At 38.5% G+C, this 21748-nt stretch overlaps 1 protein-coding gene and 1 long non-coding RNA gene across 5 annotated transcripts in view; one reads left to right on the top strand and one right to left on the bottom strand.

The window, feature by feature from the left end:
- The first annotated feature begins 2962 nt into the window (after window positions 1–2962).
- LOC118540965 (uncharacterized) overlaps window positions 2963–21748 on the top strand; it is a 34586-nt gene continuing 15800 nt past the window's right edge. For both annotated transcript variants that reach the window (XR_013443106.1, XR_004919894.2), the window contains exon 1: window positions 2963–3082. This is a non-coding gene — a long non-coding RNA (uncharacterized LOC118540965). The remainder of the gene's footprint in view (window positions 3083–21748) is intronic.
- Window positions 17051–21748, bottom strand: part of PHTF2 (putative homeodomain transcription factor 2) — a 116254-nt gene continuing 111556 nt past the window's right edge. For all 3 annotated transcript variants that reach the window (XM_078060063.1, XM_078060062.1, XM_036100321.2), the window contains 2 exons: window positions 20093–20218; window positions 17051–19466 (listed from right to left, as the gene is read on the bottom strand). In XM_078060063.1, the coding sequence (XP_077916189.1) occupies window positions 19446–19466; window positions 20093–20218 (147 nt within the window). In that variant the 3' untranslated portion in view covers window positions 17051–19445. The remainder of the gene's footprint in view (window positions 19467–20092; window positions 20219–21748) is intronic.

Below are 21748 nucleotides of genomic sequence, written 5' to 3'. Positions count from 1 at the left end.
ACGATGTTGGGAAAACTAGACAGCCACGTGTAAAAGAATGAAACTTCATCACTTATGGACCTGAAACCATAAAAATCCTTGAAGGGAGCACAGGAAATAATTTCTCTGATATCTGCCATGGAAACCTTTTTCTAGATGTCTCCTGAGGCAAAAATAAACCATTGAGACCACATCAAAATAAAAGTTACTGCAGCAAAGGAAATAATCAACAAAACTAAAAGGCAACCTATGGAATAGGAGAAGATATTTGCAAATGACATATCCAATAAAGGTTAGTATTCAAAATATATAAAGAACTCAACACACAAAAAAATAAATAATCCAATTAAAAAATGAGCAGAAGACAAGAACAGACATTTCTCCAAAGGAGACATATAGACGGCCAACAGACACATGAAAAGATGCTCAACATCACTTATCATCAGGGAAATGCAAAGCAAAACTACAATGACATATCACCTCATACCTGTTAGAATGGCTAAAATAAAAGACACAAGAAACAACAAGTGTTGGTGAGGATGTGGAGAAAAAGAAACCCTCTTACACTGGTGGGAATGCAAACTGGTGCAGCCACTCTGGAAAACAGTATAGAGGTTTCTCAAAAAGCTAAAAACAGAACTACCCTATGACCCAGAAATTACACTACTAGGTATCTATCCAAAGGATACAATAATACTGATTTGAAGGGGCACATGCACCCCAATGTTCATAGCAGCACTATCAAAAATAGCCAAAATATGGAAAGAGTCCAAATGCCCAACAACTGACGAATGGATAAAGAAGATGGGGTATATATATACAATGGAATACTACTCATCCATCTAAAAGAATGAAATCTTACCATTTGCAAAACGTGGATGGAACTAGAGTGTGTTATGCTAAGTGAAATAAGTTCATAAGAGAAAGACAAATACTATGATTTCAATCATATGTGGAATTTAAGAAACAAAACAGATGAACATAGGGTAAAGAAAGGAAAAATAAGATAAAAACAGAGAGGGAGGCAAACCATAAGAGACTCTTAACTATAGGAAACAGGTTGCTGGAGGGGAGGGGGGTTGGGGCATGGGGTAATTAATTGGGTGATGAGCATGAAGGAGGGCAGTTGTGTTAAGTGATGAGTCACTAAATTCTACTCCTGAAACCCATACTACACTATATGTTAACTAATTTGAATTTAAATAAGATCTTGGAATTAAAAAAAAAAAGAACTCAGCTTGGCATAGGTATGTTGTTGGAAAAAAGAAATATTTTATTAGGCTTCTGATAATTGTAGATATTCTCCTTTGCTGCTGTACCAAAACTTGGCATGTTATCTTCTTTAAAAAAAAATGATTTTATTTATTTTAGAGACAGAGAGCGAGCATGCGTGCATGAGTGGGGGAGGGGCAGAGGGAGAGGGAGAGAATCTCAAGCAGACTGCCTGCCGAGTGTGGAGCCCTACTCGGGGCTCAATCCCACAACCGGAGATCATGACCTGAGCAGAAATCAAGAGTCGGACGCTTAACCAGCAGAGCCACCCAGGCGCCCCTTGGCGTGTTATTTTCTTAAAGGTAAATCACAGGGTGGAATCTGAAACCATACCATGCACATTTTATACTGTTACACTGAAATCCATCGGTCCATAATACACTTTTATGGATCTCTTACCTGTGCATGATTTTAACCTTGCAGACCCCTGAAAGAATCTTGGGAACCCCCAGAGTTCCCTGAACCATACTTTGACAACCAATGATTTAAATTATTCATTTTTTTTTAAAGACTTCAGTTACCAACTAAGATGTAGGCAATTCTTGCAGCTGAGCCAACCATAAAGGATCTGTGACAAAGTGAGGAAGGCAGGGTTCATGCTGATTTAAAGGCTAGCTTTCCTAGGTAGTTTGGATTAGTTCAATTTCAGCAACAAACTGCTACTCTGTCCTTTTTAAATATCCTCTTGAAACAAAGTTCCTAAAAGACTTGCAGTACTTGTGTACCACTGATGAGCACCCAGGGGAACACAGAGGGGCTAAACGTCACGGCCACCACTCAGTGGACAGACACTCTCTGAACATACCGCTTATCTCTACGTCCCTGAAGCAGGAACAGTAATCACTTGGGTGTGCTGTCAGCATGTGTCAAGGATCAGGGGCTATGGCAGGAGAAGTGCCCCCCACCCAATAAATAAATAAATAATAGAAAACAGTGATACATTATTTAGGACACAAAATTTTAAGTTGTCAACATAGTAGATACATTTGTTCCAGCCTCTTTGCTCATGTACCCACTGACAATGTCTTCATCACTGTCTAAATTCTTTTGATAATGTAGACCATATTTTAGTAATGACAACTCTTGCTCCCCAATAACAACTTGGTGAGGAGTAAAAAAATCTCCTCCTCTCAGAATCTCTAGGAGTGGAGCAAAGATATCAGTATTTTCGTGTGTGTGTGTGTGTGTGTGTGTGTGTGTCCAGGCCTTTCTAACAGGCAGCCAGCATTGAGTCCATTATGAAGAAATCACATTCTTAGTAAACCTTTTGGTGTCCCTCTGCTGCTCCCCCTTTATCCTACCCTCAGTGAGTACCTATGTTCAAAGACCTACATTTTGAGACTAGATGCTTATAAATTACATATTTACATTAGGAAATTACAACCACAGTGAACTCTCTGAAAATAAAAGAATTCTTAATTCTATTGCTCATTAGTAGAGAGAAAATAGGAAGACATCTCAGAATGGTAAAGCTAAAGGAGGATAGATAGGTCAACAAATTCTAATTCTGAACTATTTCTATTTAGATACAGGGTAAACGGCTACTCTAGGTCATGCAGGAAATCAGTCTAACAGCAGATAGGAGCCTAGGTTCCTGGTATATTCCGAGTGAGACCTTCCGTCCATGACATATCTCACTGCGTATTTTAACTGTACATGAGAAAATATGACTTTCAGGATCACCGGCTAAGTGACAAAAGCATATGCAGAATCATAGTATTGAGGAGGACCCAAAGTATCAACTAAGCCAGTCCTCCTTTCCTAGCAGGTGAACACCACCAGCGTCCCTGGGGTCACGACATCCACAAATTCTATTAGCATTCTGCATTGAGTAAGTACTTGATACTTTGTGTGTGTGACAATGCAATTCAAATTACCATCCGCTGCTTTAAATCCTGGGGTTGATGAAGAACAGCTAGCTTGTCAGGACCCTGGCTGAAACCTGTCACATGCTTAAAGACGAATGTAAGCCTTCCACTTGTTTGATTTCCATATTGAAAAATCCTAATGCTTTCTCCCAAAGCCTTATTTTCATCCCTTTAACAGTTTAGACTTGTTTCTTTGGACAGCTTCAGTTTCTCCAGTACATTTTCTAGTTGGATAATTTCTTTAATTCACTGAGATCTCTCTGAACCTTTGCCTATTAGCCAAAAGGGATGCTAATAAAAATAATGCTAATAGTTAATAGTTATTGTGAGATGACTGAGCATGTTCCCTAAGTGGCAAGATAACTTGGAATATTTGCTGCTGAAAGAGACTCAGAAGAATAAGCAGTGTCCTTCCTCTCCACTGTTCCAAGAAGATGGTCACACAATCCTCTTTTGAACTCGATTCCCTCCCCTCCATGGGGATTACTGCTGTTGGAGTTCCTGGGCTGACAGGAGAAGTTGTCAAGTCCCAGAAGACAAGTCAGCCAGGCTTTGGCTTGGGAGTCCAGTGGATTGAAGGCAGCTAGTGGAAACTGAGGGAGTGGGAGCTGCTGGGAGAGGGGCTCCTCCTCCAGAGAGGTTGCGGATGTGTCTGATGGAGCATGGCTGAGGGGTATGTGCGGGAGATGGGCACCGAGATCTAAGGCCTTGAAGCAGAGGTGACAATTGTGAGGCTGAGTCTGGGGTCAGCAGGGGAGGACCTCTATGGGGAGCATCTCTGAGTTGGCTAGAGCATCAGTGCCCAACAGACACAGGAGGTGTCAGCCGGACAGAAGCGCCAGGATGGAGGAATAGCTACCACCAGAGAATAAGGACGAGGCCATTTCCACACTTCCCAGGTGCTGGCTGAATCCACTGGATTTCTGTATCGAGGCAGGAGGGGCTCCTCCAAACCTGAATTGTTTTTTTTTTTTTTTTTAAGATTTCATTTATTTTTTTGACAGAGGGAGAGATAGTGAGAGCAGGAACACAAGCAGGAGGAGTGGGAGAGGGAGAAGCCGGCTTCCCGCCGAGCAGGAAACCTGATGTGGGGCTCGATCCCAGGACCCTGGGGTCATGACCTGAGCCGAAGGCAGACGCTTAATGACTGAGCCACCCAGGCGCCCCAACAGATTGAATTGTTGATAGCATTTTGAGCAGGTGCTCAAGGCCAGATTTAGTTTGACAGAGGACAGATACGTTGATATTCTGTTACACAGGAGGAGTGTAGGGCAAATCCATGCCCATTACACAAACCCTCCCTGATTTTATACTTGCAAGAACTGCATTAGACTCCAGCATTAGCAGCTCTGCACTGTATTTTACAGATGAGAATCAGGGAAGTAAGGTAACTTGCCCAAGGTCATACACATGCAAAGAATCCCAGCTTTGCCTGACTCCAGAACCCATAATCTTTATCATAGTGCACATGACTTGGTGCACCTTATTCTGTAATTAAAAAAAAAAATCACTTTGCAAATAATTATAAATTAATTCCATCACCCAAATGTGGACAAAGAAACTGAGGTAAATTTAATTACATACACTCTGGGATACAAATTTGTGACATCTCAGGTTTTTGTTTTTTGTTTTTTAATTAAATAAAAATTCTAACAGAGTCCTTAACATGTGCTAAAATTTTAAGTTAGAAAAATTAATTCTCAGTCTGGAGCCAGTGACTAAGTGTCCCCGTAAAAATGTGACACCTCGGTTTGGTATTCAGCAAGCAACTACGACATGCCCACACTAGCCGGCTGTCCTAACCTTTGACGAGAAAATTCAAATTCCTTGGCTTCACAAAGGCATCTTCCAGCCCTACCACTGTTTGCATGTGACATTGACACTGGCCACTCCGTTACAGCACATGCCCTCCACAAACTGTGACTGATTTGCATGACTGTACTACTTCCTACTTCCAAGTTAAATGAAAGGATGGACTATATTTTAATTTCTGTAGAGCTAGTGCTTGCTCAGTGCCTGGCACATAATATTCAAAAATTATTCACGGAATGGATGAAAGAGAAACTGAATAAAATTGGAAAAGTATTTGGTCTGTTTCCCACATTTCCGAGGCTCATGTCTTCCAGCGTCTTCCCCCAAACAGCAGCGTTCGTGTTGTGAGGACCTTCCGGCACCACTGCTCTGACCCAGCAGTTCTGTCTGAGAGCGACAGGAAGGATATAAATAGAGGGTAGAGGAGCTGCTAGCTCCACGTCTGCATTTCTGGGTACAAACAAGGAAATGAATGTGCTAGCACTGGGTATAGATACCAAGGGACACAAATTGGTCATAGCCTTTGGCAACAAGTCTATTTTGCCTCAAAGCATACCTCTTAGTACCAAAGTTGGGAAAAACAGGAATTCTCATATATAAATAATTGATCAAGACTCGTACGAGAATTTGACTAAGACAACCCCTAACTCCTGAAAACCTACCTGTTAAGGAGATTATTGAATAACTACAGAAAGTCAATGATTAAATTTGGCAGTAAGAGTTGGATTAGCTTTAAAAGACAATAAAAAAATCAAGCCACTAATTTGAACTTCAGGTCACTGTTGAATACACAGAGCTGAATAACTTTATATGAACTAAGCAACAAGCACAACTCTTGGTATGGAGATTGAGAACTATTTCATAGACAGAGGATGTCTAAATATGCTGAAAGAGTGGACTGCCAAGTACTATATTTAAGTAGATATGGGGAGAAAGACACAGAGTGAGAGCAATCAGAGAAGAGGCTTAAGATGAAACAGGAAGCCTAACGTGCGAGGCTTGTTCAGGCTGAGAACCAGCCTTCGGTTATTTCACGTGATGAATTTATCAGAAGATAAACGGGGACATCTTGGCCTCACGATTCAGGCTGCAGAATGAAGCCACCACAGTCTGAAACTAAGGACCCAACAGCACGGGCTGCCAAGCTATCAGTGTTTTTCTGCCTCTGCCCGTTTGGGGGCAGTTTCTGTTAGCTGCTTCTCCCTTCTCCACTATAACGACTTCCTCTCTACTTTATGGCTCTGCTTATTAATTCCTGGCTTCTCTTGGGGTCTCTGCTTTTCTAGCAACTCTCCCTGCTCACACTGTGTCCTGACTCAAACTTGCAGTGACAGAGATTCTGACTGGGTCGGCAAGTCACCACCCAGGACAGGGTGCCTCTACTGGGCACAGCTCTTGTCCAGCTGGTCTCAGAGGTTACTCACAGGCCCATAAAATCGTGGGCTACCTTAGGGCTGGGCATCAAACACTGTCCATTCAGCTGTGCCTGAGAGAGAAAAGTAATAGAGTGTTCCCTTGCTACCTGAAAGAACAGCATTCCTATTTTGGAAACTGAATAGTGTAGAGCAAAGAAGCAATTACCATTATTACTTTATAAAGAAAACTTTTTTAGTGTCCCTAGACCCAAAAAATAGCCTGTCTTAGGCTTTTCAGATACCTTAGGACTCATCTTGCTAATGGATGCACAGAATAAATGGAGATAAAAGCACAGATACTCATAGACACAGTTCAAACTATGGCAGCTTGATGCTGAGATTCTGTCATTCCCTGGAAGGAGCTCGACAGGGCCACTCCTGGGGCACGGGGTGCTTGCTGCTCCTATAACGGCTCGTTGCAAAACAAACTCTGAATGCTACTTTCACTTTTCACCTTTTCTTTAATAGCCAAAATCTTCTTCAATTTCTTTTGGTTAGAGAAAACAGGTACTAATGTTAAGTCCTTCATAAGAGCATAGTGGCATCACACAAACTTTCAAAAAACAGGGCTTGTTTATGTATACAGGTCCAACAGAGCTTGATGAACATGAAGAAGCAAATTCCTGCTTTGTTTAGACGAGGGCTGAGGGTATGGCAAGCCCCTCACAGTGCCATCCAGCATACCATAGTTCCAACCAACCCATAAACCTTAAATAGTGCTCTCATACTCTAGATTGAAGCACCTCTCGTTGAAATCTAAATAGCTTATAGCATGAAATCAGAAAAGGAAAAGATTAAAGATGATGGTAGGGCAAAACCGAAGAGGTATCATATAGAAGGGCAGCGACAGAGTCCTGAGCGCTGATGGACAGCAGACCTCACGGAGCAACACCTGTTCCACGGACTTGACAAAGGGAGAAAGTGATAGAATTCACACATGATGACTTCTATCTCTTCGATGTAGAGGAAAAAAATGCTGATAGTGTTAGGATGAGAGGGATTTAGGAGCTCCAGGATGACAGAGAAGGTTTGAAAGAGCCATTGTAGGGAACATACAAATGTACAAGAGATTAAAAAAAAAAAAAAAAACACCCTGTCAAATATACAACTCAGAGTTTCCAGTAAAATCTTCATAAGCATAATTTGTAGAAAGTCAAGTCAGATGTTTCCTAGCAAGTCAAAGCATGAACAGTGAGCAGACAACTTAAGGTTGAGGGTTGAGACAAGGCAAAAGAAAAAAGGCTCCTGGGTATTATTAGTGAGGGAATCCACATATAAATGAAACAGAGCTCTAACTAACAATAAAAAGATATGAATGGGATATGCACCTGAGAATTAAGCAAAATTGTTCATAATTGGATAGAACATATAGGCTTACAAAAGAATGAGAAAACTTCCCTTCCATATTTTATTATGCCTGCTTATGAACGAATTAAATGTTGACTCCCTGTAAAAGAATTTTTCCTGTATGATAATTTATATGATGTGTAATTCTTAATTATGTCTCATATTTGCCAGAAATGCACATGATATCATATGTAATATGAATGGTTTAGCTTGGAAATTCTTGTTAATTGCTCTAGGCCATTACTTATTTGAAGAGGAAAAAGAACCAATCTTTCTGCATAACCATACATGTCAGTTCTTTGCTAGGTGCTTTACATAAGTTGTCTCATTAATCCTCCTAATAGCCCTGTATCTTACGTATTAGTTATCACCATCAGTAATTTACAGCTGAGAAAACCAAAACTCACACATGGCTAAGGAATTTGCCCAAGACTGTAAAACAAGTGTGACTCCAAAGCATATATACTTTCCAACAAACCACACTGCCAAGAGTTGAATAAGGATGTCAAATGACTTCTGACTTTTTCCTACTGCCAAGGCCTATTACCTTATATATGACCTCATTACAAATATGGACAGATAATTTATCAGTATCTTCGCTCTCTCCAGAATATTTTTCCTATGATTAAGTATTTTGATCAGTCAAGAGGTACAGAGGTACTATTACAGAATATACTTTCTTTCTTTTTTAAATAGGGGAGTCTTGAGTTTATTTTTAAGTTTTTATTTAAATTCTAATTAGTTAACACACAGTGTAATATTCATTTCAGATGTACAATATACTGATTCAGCACTTTCATATAATACCTGGTGCTCATCACAAGTGTGTTCCTTAATCCCCATCACCTATTCAACTCACCCCCCCACCTACCTCCCCTCTGATAACCATCACTTTGTTCTCTAGTTAAGAGTCTGTTTCTTGGTTGGCCTCTCTTTTTTTCACCTTTGCTCATTTGGTTTCTTAAATTCCACATATGAGTGAAATCACATGGTATTTGTCTTTCTCTAACTTATTTTGCTTAGCATAATACTCTCTAGCTCTATCCATGTCATTGCAAATGGCAAGATTTCAATCTTTTCTATGGCTGAGTAATATTCCATTGTGTATGTATACCACTTCCTGTTTATCCATTCATCAGTTGATAGACATGTGGGCTGTTTCCATAATTTGGTTATTGTAGATAATGCTGCTATAAACATCAGGTTGCATGTGTCCCTTTGAATCAGTATTTTTGTATTCTTCGGATAAATACCTAGTAGTATAATTGCAGGATCATAGCATAGTTATAATTTTAACTTTTTGAGGAACCTCTATTCTGTTTCCCACAGTGACTGCACCAGTTTGCATTCTCACCAACAGTGCAAGAGGGTTCCCCTTTCTCCACATTCTCGCCAACACCTGCTTTTTCTTGTGTTGTTGATTTTAGCCATTCTGACAGGTGTGAGGTGATAACACCTCACCTTTGTAGTTTTGATCTGCATTTCCCTGATAAGTGATGTTGAGCATCTTTTCACGTTTCTGTTGGCCATCTTTAGGTCTTCTTTGGAGAAATTGATGTCTTTTGCCCATTTATTAACTGAATTATTCATTTTTTGAGTGTTGAGTTTTATAAGTTCTTTATATATTTTGAATATTAACCCTTTATCGGATATGTCATCTGCAAATACCTTCTCCTATTGCCTTTTAGTTTTGTTGATTGTTTCCATCACTGTGCAGGTTTTTATTTTGATGTATTCTCAATAGTTTATTTTTGCTTTTGTTTCCCTTGCCTTAGGGACCTATCTAGAATAAAGCTGTTACAGCCAATGTCAGAGAAATTTCTGCCCGTGCTTTCTTCAAGGATTTTTCATGGTTTCGGGTCCCATATTTAGGTCTTTAATCCATTTTGAGTTTATTTTTGTGTACGGTGAATGAAAATGGTCTAGTTCCATTCTTTAGCATGTTGCTGTCCCCTTTTCCCAAGACCATTTGTTGAAGATACTCTCTTCTTCCCACTGGCTATTCTTTCCTGCTTTGTTGAAGATTAATTGACCATATAATTATGGGTTCATTTCTGGGTTTTCTATTCTTTTCTATTGATCTTTGTGTCTATTTTTGTGCTAGCAACATACCGTTTTGATGACCACAGCTTTGTAGTATAACTTGAAGTCCAGAATTGTGATGCCTCCAATTTCGCTTTTCTAATACTGCTTTGGCTACTCGGGGTCTTTTGTAGTCCTATACAAATTTTAGGATTGTTGTTCTAGCTCTGTGAAAAATGCTGTTTTGATAGAGATTGCATTAAATGTGTCCACTGCTTTGTATAGTATAGACATTTTAACAATATTCTTTCAATCCATGAGCATGGAATGTCTTTCATTTCTTTGTGTCCTCTTCAATTTCTTTCATCAAAGTTTTATAGTTTTCAAAGTACAGCTCTTTCACCTCTTTGGTTAGGTTTATTCCTAGGTATCTTATTAATTTTGGTGCAATTGTAAATGGGATTGATTCCTTATTTACTCTTTCTGCTGCTTCATTATTGGCATATGAAATGTGCAGATTTCTGTACATTGATTTTGTATCCTGCAACTTTACTGGGTTGGTGTATCAGTTCTAGCGGTTTTTGGGTGGAGTCTTCTGGGTTTTCTATATATAGTATTATGTCATCTTCAAATAGTGTAAATTTTACTTCTTCCTTGCCAGTTTGGATGCCTTTTATTTCTTTTTGTTGTCTGATTGCTGTGGCTAGGACTTCCAGTACTAGGTTGAATAAAAGTGGTGAGAGTGGACCTCCTTGTCTTGTTCCTAACCATAGAGGGAAAGGTCTGTTTTTCCCCATTGAGGATGATGTTAGCTGTGCATTTTTCATATATGGCCTTTATTATGTTGAGGTATTTTCCCTCTAAGCTTATTTTGTTGAGGGTTTTTTTTCATGAGTAGATTTTGTACTTTGTTAAATGTTTTTTCTCCATCTACTGAAATGATCATATGGTTCTTTTTTTTTAAGATTTTATTTATTTATTTGAGAGAGAGAGCAGATGGAAGAGCAGAGGGAGAGGGACAAGCAGATTCCACACAGAACACAAGGCGCGATGCGGGGCTCAATCTCAGGACCCCGAGATCAGGACCTGAGCTGAAACCAAGAGCCAGACACTTTAATGTGTTGTTGCACTTGGTTTGCTAGTATTTCGTTGAGGATATTTGCATCTAGGTTCCTCAGAGATATTGGCCTATAGTTCTCTTTTTTAGTGGTCTTTTTTTAGTGGTTTTGGTATCAGGGTAATGCTGGTCTCATAGAATGAATTCGGAAGTTTTCCTTCCTCTTGTATTTTTTGGAACATTTTGACAATAGGCATTAGCCTTCTTTAAATGTTTGGTAGAATTTGCCTATGAAGCCATCTGGTCCTGGGCTTTTGTTTGTTGGCAGTTTTTTGATTATGGATTCACTTTCTTTCCTGGTTATCAGTCTGTTCAAATTTTCTATTTCTTCCTGTTTCAGTTTTGGTAGGTTATATGTTTCTAGGAATTTATCCATTTCTTCTAGGTTGTCCAATTTGTTGGCATATAGTTTTTTCACAATATTCTCTCACAGTCCTTTGTATTTCTGTGGCTTTGGTTGTTACATCTTTTCTCTCATTTGTGATTTTATTTTTTTGGGTCCTTTCTCTTTGCTTTTTGATAAGCCTGGCTAGAGGTTTAACAATTTTATTAATTCCTTCAAAGAGCCAGCTCCCGGTTTCATTGATCTGTTGTTTTTTTGTGTTTTTGGTTTTTTTTGTGTTTTTGTTTTTTTTAGTTTCTGTATCATTTATTTCTGCTCTAATCTTCCTTCTGATGGCTTTAGGTTTTGTTTGTTGTTCTTTTTCTAGATGCTTTAGGTGTAAGGTTAGGTTGTTTTTTGAGATTTTTTTTGTTGTATTGCCATATACTTCCCTCTTAGAACTGCTTTTGCTACATCCCAAAGGTTTTGGACTGTTGTGTTTTCATTTTCATTTGTTTCCATGTATTTTTTAATTTCTTCTTTGACCTCCTGGTTGGCCCATTCATTGTTTAGTAGCATGTTATTTAACCTCCATGTATTTGTGGTCTTTCCAGATTTTTCTTCTGGTTGACTTCTAGAATGGTCCATGTGCACTTGAAAAGAATGTGTATTCTGCTGCTTTAGGATGGAATGTTCTGAATATATCTGTTAGATCCACCTGTTCCAGTGTGTCTTTCAAAACCTCTGTTTCCTTGTTGATTTTCGGTTTGGATGATCTATCTATAGATGTAAGTGGCATGTTAAAGTCCTATACTATTATTGTATTATTATCAATTTGTTCCTTTATGTTTGTTACTGTTTTATGTATTTGGGCGCTCCCATGTTGGGTGCATAAATATTTACAATTGTTGTATCTTCTTGTTGGATTATCCCATTTATTATTATATAGTGCCCTTGTCTTTGGTTACAGACTTTGTTTTAAAGTTTAGTTTGTCTGATACAAGTATTGCTACTCTGGCTTTCTTTTGACATGTTTTGTATGATAAATGCTTCTCTATCCCCTCACTTTTTTTTTCTAATAGAAAAATATTGAATTAATGTCATAAGTTGGGTGCCTCGGTGGCTTAGTCGGTTGGGCGTCTGCCTTTGGCTTGAGTCATGTCCTGGAGTCCTGGGATCGAGACCCATGTTGGGCTCCCTGCTCAGCGGGGAGCCTGCTTCTCCCTCTCCCTCTGCCTGCCATTCCCCCTTCTTGTTCTCTCTCTGTCAAATAAATAAATAAATAATCTTAAAAAAAATGTCGTAAGTTTCAAAACCAAAATTCAAAAACAGTTACTTAGACATAACCTCTAACTTTCACGATTTCATTGCTTTATAATATTTTGCATTAAGTCTTTCATTGTCTTTTTTTTTTCAAATTTTTATTTAAATTCTAGTTAAGATAACATATAGTGTAGTATTGTTTTCAGGAGTAGAATTCAGTGATTCATCATTTGCATATAACACCCAGTGCTCAACACAAGTGCCCTCCTTAATACCCATCAACCATTTAGCCCATCCCCCACCCACCTCCTTCCATCAAACCTCAGTTTGTTCTCTTATTGTCTGGTTCCCTCTCTTTTTTTTTCCTCTCCTTCCCATATGTTCATCTGTTTTGTTTCTTAGATTCCACATATGAGTGAAATCATATGGTATTTGTCTTTCTCTGCCTGACTTATTTCACTTAGCATAATACACTCTAGCTCCATCTATGTCATTGCAAATGGCAAGATTTCATTCCTTTTGATGGCTTTATCCCTTTTTTTTTTTTAAGTTTTATTTAAGTAATCTCTACACCTAACATGGGGCTCTGATTCATGACCCCAAGATCAAGAGTTGCATGCTCTTCTGACTGAGTGAGGTGGTTTCTGGTTTAATCTGCAGGTGGTTTGAGGTTTAAAATGAGTCTCTGGCAGGCAACATATACATGGGTCTTGTTTTTTTTTAATCCATTTTGACACCCTGTCTTTTGATTGGAGCGTTTAGCCATTTAAATTCAAAGTAATTATTGATAGATATGTATTTATTGCCATTTTATTAGTTGTTTTGTGGTTGTCTCTGGAGATTTTCTCTGATCCTTTCTTGTCTTTCTCTCATGTTTTGATTTTCTTTAGTGATATATTTGGATTTCTTTCTCTTTATTCTTTGCATGTTTATTAGTGATTTTTGATATATGGTTACCATTAGGTTTATATGTAGCCTTTTTTTCACACAACAGTCTATATATATAAAGTTGATGGTCATTTAAGTTTGAACCCATTCTTTTCTCCTCCCCTCCCCCATTTTTAGGTATATATTATTACATTTTATATCCTGTGTGTGTGTGTTCCTGACTGATTTTTTACAGAAATATTTTTATTGCTTTTGTGTTCCCTACCTTTTTTTTTTTTTTTTTAAGATTTTATTTATTTATTTGAGAGAGAGAGAATGAGAGACAGAGAGCATGAGAGGGAAGAAGGTCAGAGGGAGAAGCAGACTCCCTGCCGAGCAGGGAGCCCGATGCGGGACTCGATCCCAGGACTCCAGGATCATGACCTGAGCCAAAGGCAGTCGCTTAACCAACTGAGCCACCCAGGCGCCCCCCTACCTTTATACTGTCATTTTTGGTCTCTCTTATCCACTCAAAGAGTCCCCTTTAATATTTCTTGCAGGGCTGGTTTAATAGTTTTTAACTCCTTTAGTTTTTGTTTGTCTGGGAAACTCTTTATCTCTCCTTCCATTCTGAATGATAGCCTTGATGGATAGAGTATTCCTGGCTGCAGACTTTTCCCATTCAGCATTTTGAATATTTTATGCCATTCCCTTCTGGCTTGCTAAGTTTCTGTTGAAAACTCTCCTGCTATCTTTATGGGTTTTCCCTTGTAATTTACTGACTTTTGTCTTACTTTTAAGATTTTTTTTATCACTATATTTTACAAATTTAATTACAATATGTCTTGGTGTGGGCCTGCTTTTGTTGATTTTGGTGGGAATTTTCTGTGCCTCCTGGATCTGGATGTCTTTTTCCTTCCCCAAATTAAGGAAGTTTTCAGCTATTATTTCTTCAAGTAAATTTTCTGCCCCTTTTTCTCTCTCTTCTTCTGGGACTCCTATAATACAAATGTTATTATGTTTGATGGACTCACTGAGTTCCCTAAATCTATTCTCGTGTTGCATAATTCTTTCTCTCTTTTGTTCAGCTCCATTGCTTTCTATTACTTTGTCTTCTAGGTCATTCATTCATTCCTCTGGTTCTTCCAACCTGCTGTTTGTTGCACCAGGTATGTTTCTAATCTCATTTATTGCACTCTTCATCTCTGATTCTTTTTTAACTTTTATCTCTGTGGTAAGGGTCTCACTGATGCCTTCCATTCTTTTCTTAAGTCCAGTGAGTACCCTTATGATCATTGCTTTAAATTCTCCATCAGGCATACTACTTATATCTGTTTTCACTTAGATCTCTGGCCATGGCCTTATCTTGTTCTTTCACTTGGGATAAATTCTTCTGTCTTCTCATTTTGTCTAAGTCTCCACCTGCTTCTGTGTGTTAGGAAAGTCAGTCGTCTCCTGCTCCTGAAAGTAATGGTGTTATGAAGAGATCACGGTAATGTCCAGGGCCTGGCACTTCAGGGAGTGTCTCCAGCGTGTGCGGTGTGCTCTCTGCTATTGTGTTCTGGCTGCTCTATCCTTCAGGCCAGTTGTCCGCACAGGCTCTCCTTGCCTGCTATGGGCAGTGTGTGGTCCTTGGCCAGAATGTGGTGAGTTTTAACTAGGTGTGCTCTGGTCTGTTTGTGAAATGAGACCTGTCACCACCACCACCAGAAATGAGGCCCTGCAGAACTCACTGGTTGGAAGAAGTAGTATGGGCAGGAGTTTGTGCTAGTCTTCTGGGGAGGGGCCCACCATGCTGGGACTAAGGTAGGTGTGACTGAAAGGGCAGTTCCACCAGAGTGCAGGGGGATGGGGCTTAGCACAAGAAAGTTAGGCAACCAGTGTCCACACTGTGCTGCTTTCCACAGGTAGCTTTATGTTTATGCTGGGGGCGGGGGAGGGGAAATGGCACTGGCCAGCTCCTTCGTTCCCGGAGAGGAGTCTCCATGAATACTGCCACTCTGGGATACGCTCTGAGAAGAGCAATTAGTCTCCCCACCGGGTGCTCCAGGTGCTCTTCAGATTGCTGTTTCCATGCTTTTTCCACCCCCCCCACCCCCCAGGTTGTTTGCCTACCTTCTCTCCAGCACAGTGCTCTCTAGGCTGTATTCCAGCCAAGCCTGCTGACCTTTAAAACTCCAGGCTTGGGGGCCTGGGTGGCTCAGTCGATCCTAGGATCGAGCCCCACATCAGACTCCCTGGTCAGCAGGGAGCCTGCTTCTCCCTTTCCTGCTCCCCCGGCTTGTGCTCGCTCTTTCTCTCTGTCAAATAAATAAATAAAAACAAAACAAAACAAAAAAAACTCCAGGCTTTAAGCCTCACAGGTTGCAAGAACTCACAAAATTCAGCCCCTCTCACTTTCCAAACCAATGGCTATGAGGGAACATTCTCTTTGTGCATTCCCCTGTGACCCCTCTTTCCCTCTCTCTCTCCCTTCTGTGCAACCACAGTTACCTCCCCTCCACAGCAGCCAGGATCTGTTTCTCCCCTAAACCAGGTCTCCGCACTTCCTACCTTCTTCAGTGTGACTTCTTCTCCACCTTCAGTCGTGGAGTTTATTCTGCCAGTCTTCAGGTCAATTTCTGGGGTACTTAGGATGATTTGATAGTTATCTAGTTGTATTCATGGGGTAAGGCGAGCCTAGGGTCCTCCTACTCCACCATCTTCCTGTCTCTACAGAATATACTTTCAAAGAGAATAAAAGAGAGTGTGGGTTCTATCATTAACTAACTAGGGCAACCTTGGGCAAGCTTCTTAACCTCTTTTGTGGTTTCAGTTTTTTTATCTGGTAAAATAAGAACTTTGGACAAGGTGGTGTCTAAGGTCCTGTTTCACTCAGGTCATTCATTCATTCATTCAGTCTGAGATTTTTCTACGTATTAGGCACCATTTTATGTGCTAGGCATATAGTTAAAATCTCATGGAATTCCTGATCTTAAGGTAGTAATTCTCAAGGCGGTGAGGACTGACAGGTGAGGCAAATTTTCCAAATCGTTTGGGGAATATCTTTTTGAAAATATACTGCCTCCTAGATCTGCAGTCTCATCTCCAGGAGGTAAGCTCTGTGGGGAGCCAGTGTTATTGATAAGCATTTGTGATATCCTTTGTATAGGCTTGGCAGAAAAAAGGTTGAGAATTAGTGTTCTAAGTGATATAGCAATTCAAGGAGGTGCCAATCATGGGCTCTATTTTGCAGTCTGAAAGGAGATTCATTAAAAGAGCCAATTCTAAGTTTAAGGTAAGTTTGAAAGTGCACTTGAATTAATAGCCCCTGATTTATTAAAATCCTATGAACACTTGTACCAATTAGGTAATAGAAATATTAGAATGCTTACCCATCTTATTTTTGGCCATGATCTCTCCTGCTGAATTCATGTGGCAAAACTGTTAGATTAAAAATACCACTATCCTTCTGACAGTGAGTTTTACTATCCCAGGCCACAGCCAGTTTTCTGTATTTAAATACAAACAAACAAGCAAAAAAAAAAAAAAATTAACAATATGATAGCATTTTGGTGATGAAAGACCTGCATATGTATTATTATTCTTTTACGTTAAGAATCATAACAAAATCTTAAATGTCAGGGAGTTTAAAAAAATGTACTTCCATTCTCCTGAAATCTAAGAGTTATAACTAAAGTTCATGCTATAGTAAATACAAAATTACCATAGAAGTGTATATGGATTGCAAATGGGGAAAAAAAACAAAACAGAAAACACCTCCAGCTTAACACTGTCAGCATAGAATATTTTATTTTAAACTTGCTGTTCAAACTTTCAAATACAACACATGTGGCAAAGAAACAACAGTTAACACACAACATCTGCCACAATTCTATCTTTGAACTGCCTTTTCTATATTATGTGATATGTTACAATTTCTTTCAATTTCTTACATTCATGGTATTCTTAAAGGCAGCAAATGTCAATTTTTCTGCTTTGAAACAGTTCCATTAATGTTTTGAAATTGCTTAAAATGACAACTTTTTCCTTTTGGTATTCTACTGCTGCCCACCTTAGTGACATAATTCATATTATTTATAGGTTGTTGAGAGGTATACTGTACTCAACAAATCAACTCCCAACTCTAAGTTAAAATGAACTTCAATCCAAAACACGCATACTCAGCTACCTTTCTCAAAAATATTTCCATTCTGAAATAAGTTTTTTTTTTTTGTGAGATACAATAGTTTTATCTTTTATTCCTAACAGAACTCATGCTGTACTTTTTTTCTCAAAATATATTTGATATATTCTGTGCAAAATGTTAAGTTCTGTATAGGTATGTACCTTATTCTGAAAAAGTTTATAAAATATAATTCCTAAAAACAACCTCAACATTAGACAATAGAGGAAGAAGAAACATATCAAACAAAGCCTAAATTTTCACATGAGAAAATAAGTATGTTCTTAAAGCTCCAGTAATACATTCCTTGAAAAAACTCAGAATGCACTTTGGTCATTATTAAACATATGAGAACACAGGCAAATAAAACAAATTGCTTTTGTTGTTTTCTACACAAAAAAAATACACTACACAATGAGGCTGAATTGAGGCTGATCAAAAGGAATGGTAAGAGCAAAGTGATATTATGACATGGCTCTGTTCTCTACGCATTCCTGATCTTAAGATTACGATTTGGGGATTAAAACTGCACCAATCAAATAAATCATTTACAATTAATTATTTTAAATTCCCTAAAACATGGTAAAAAATGTGAGGATATTCAACATGATACACCTTGCACCAAGAAAATTCTATACTGTTTCAAATAAATTCTTTGTTTTAGAAACTAGATACCCAGTTTAAAAAAAATTGCAAAAACATTTCATGTTTCATGTAATTCCTAATATATTCTTGATTGTACAAATGTAACAACTTAAAATCAAGGCCGAATGTAAGATACCATCATATTCACTCTATTTACCTAACATGCCAACATGGTAAGTTCTCATTTGGACACTTGGCAAATTGCGGGTGTGTGTGTGTGGTGGTGGTGGTGGGGAGGGGGAGTAGGTAACTTTCCAGGTTAAAAGCATCTAAAATAGCCCTTATAAAATTGGGGGTAAGGGGGATGCACCAGGTTAAGTTTAGAAGATAGAATTTGCAAACTGAAGCTCTTTTCTGAAAATCTGGATATAGTTTTAATAACTAGCAATCAGAGGAATATTTTATTGGTTCTTAACCTTATTCTTAAGTTGTTCATTTGAGTGTGTATACACTATAGTGTACCATGGGGAAAAATTATTTTACTTGAGTAAACATAATGTACTTTAGTAATATCAATAGGCACTTCACTTGTGAGATGAGTGTATACCTCACTCAAAAGGATACCATATCATGCCCTAGTACACTATAACATATCCCATATAAAGATACGCATTTAAAAGTAACAATTTTAAAAAGTGCACATTTTGAGCATGCACAGTTGGAGCTGTGCAAACAGCCCAGTGTTTCAAATAAATACAATTATTACTAGTTAATTTTTATCAAAATATCTTACAGTATGGTAACCATTTACAATTATTGCTCTATTAAGAGTTTTATCATCAAAGAGCACTTGTTGACCTGTTATGTAATACCATATATATTAATACTGAAGGGTGTGTAACTGCAGCTTAATCAGTGTAGATCCTGGCATTGTTCCAAAATAATTCAAAAGAAACCCTGACTGGATCTTGATTTACCAAAGAAGATACTTCCTGTGTCTAGCTGAGTCCAATGCAATATTCCAAAGTTAAAGAAGTTTTCCTTTCAAGTAAGGCAAGTTCACGGCATTGATGGAGAAACAGTGCTTAGAATGGCTTCTAGTCTCACGATTTGTTATTTTGTCAACTATTTATGAACAATTACCAGGATCTCAAGTATCTGGATATCAGTTTTATCACCCTTGCAACAACTAAGTACATCAATGCTAAAAATAAAATATAAAGACTAAAATAAACGTAAAAAAAACAGTGAACAAGTAAAATAAATATAAGAATTGCACAAGACAGTCTGATGTAAACACTTCGATTTCCCAGCTGAGACTCCTGAAGCAAAGAGTCAGTGACTGCTTGCAGGCAGCTTAGTTGGTACTCTTATTCTGGAAAAGAGGCTACATCTTCTTTTCTCTGAATTGTCATGATTTAATCTTCCATAGCTAGTGAAAAAATAACAGAAGTAGTAACCATTAGAGTCAGTTTTAATACTGCAAATTACTAAATTACATTACATAATGCTTTTATCTAAATTTCATTCATAAACAAGAGTAGGTTCTACTATTTTAAACTCCTTTATCCCTGTGTTTTCAAGAATTCACCTTAAAATAAAAAAGTGAAAATCAGATTTCCCCTGCTTTCTTTTACTGAGAAGTAGCAATATATACATACTACTGGTATAATATGAATAATCTACACCTTATTCACTAAGAGCTGTGCATATGTTAGAGGATGTATGTATTGCTATATAATAAATATCACTTTTAGCTAAAAAAAGAAATAGGGCTCTTCTTTTCCTTTTTTATCACCTAAATTAGATTCAGATTATATAAGTAAAAATAAATCCCTTTACTTATTCTATACAAGAGTCCTATTTGTATGAACACTGTTCGAAATTAGGCGTTCCGTCAGCATTATAAACCAAGAATATTATTCGTTCTTTGCGTACAGTATTACTAAAATGACTTCATCACTGCGCATAGGTGATCTCTAAAGAGTAATGGGGTAAAATAAATGTCACAAAGTATAACAGGGCACTAAGAAATAAAAAATACCGGGAAGGTCTTACCTTTAAATTAAATCCAAGCAAGTCACTGATAACACCAGAGACAGCTGACAGGATGACAACCTGGGTGATGTTATAAAGCAGTGGATTCATTGTAAGCCCATACAATCTAAAGGGACTGTCCAATTCCTAGCAGAAGAAAAAAACCCATGAGTCTGGAAACTCATTAGGAATTACCAGTTAATGGGATGGGTTAGCCTGGTGATGGGTATTAAGGAGGGCACGTATTGAATGGAGCACTGGGTGTTATACGCAAACAATGAATCATGGAACACTACATCAATAACTAATGATGTAATGTATGGTGATTAACATAACATAATAAAATTTAAAAAAAGCAAAAAAAGAAGAATTATCAGTTAAACTAATTCAGGGCGATATACAATGAGAATTTTCAAAAACACTTTCAAAAAAGTTACAAATTATGGGTACTTTTAGAAAGGATAAACTTGATTAAACTTGAAAGAAGTAAATACACTTTGTGTTTTTTTTTTTTTTAGAAGTGATTTTCATTAAAAGAACTCTATAACCTATATTTGTAACTCTAATTCCTGTCTCGAATGAATGACTAGTAAAGTACCGGTCCAGTAGCTACCAAGGGGTTTGGAAACATTTTCTAAGATAAGAAGAGAAAATGGAAGATTTTTGGAAAAATCAGAAAATTAGCCAAATTTTCTGCCATTATTAATACATACATACATACATAAACTTCCCTTTGAGACAATTACTTTTCGAATATAAGAACTGACTGATTCAAAGATTTAATATTCTTTGATTTATTAATTCTCAGATTTACAGTTATATGGCAGGCCCTGTGTTAGGCTCTGGGAAATTAGGATTCAGTCCCTGTGCTGAAGGACTTAATAGTCTAACAGATATGCAAAATAAACAATTCAGCTGTGAGCCTCCCCTAGAAGAGGTGTGTATGAAAGGTACAGGCCCTGGAGGGAGGACAGAACAGGCATTCCGTAAGACACATGACAACATGGCACCTTTGAATCGCTACAGGTTGCTCAGCATTTTAGAGCCCAGGTGCAAGGAAAGAAGTCCTTCAAATTTATAAAACCACTGAGGTAAGGGTCATTCTTTATGCAGACTGTACTGACAGACTGGCACCAGTGGAATTTAATTCGGGGAGAAGTGTATGAGATGTGCAGGTGAGAAAGACCACCGGCAGAGGGGAAGCAATGTGGAAGATGGGCTGGAGAGCTGGAAGACTAGAAGCAGGAAGGCCTTGAAGGTTCAATGGATAGTGAGACAATGAGGGTCTGACTCAGGGCAGGACTGACAGGGAAGCGGGGATGTACTGGAAACTATCTGAGAGGGTGAATCAATGGGCCTCAGAATTTCTTGGCAGTGAAGAGGGAGAGAGAGGGAACAACCAATATTGAGTCCCTGGTTTCTGAGTAGAAGACTGTGTACGACTGTGTATGATCAAAAAGGATCACATTGTTGTGCTTTGTACTTTAGTTATCTCCTATGTCTCTCTACTCTGGGACTGAAACTGCTTCTGAGTCTCATCCTGTCTAGCGTAGTGCCTACACTCTGAAGGTACTGTGCACACAGGCACCAGACAAGCCCCCCGCCCCTTCAGAGCCTTGTCGGCGCCAAATGTACGCTGTGAGGCCGGATAGCCCATTAAGACTTTTTAATTGAAGA

Source organism: Halichoerus grypus, chromosome 12, assembly GCF_964656455.1.
Source record: "Halichoerus grypus chromosome 12, mHalGry1.hap1.1, whole genome shotgun sequence".
In the NCBI taxonomy this organism is placed as follows: Eukaryota; Metazoa; Chordata; class Mammalia; order Carnivora; family Phocidae; genus Halichoerus; species Halichoerus grypus.
This window is presented reverse-complemented; position numbering and strand designations above follow the sequence as displayed.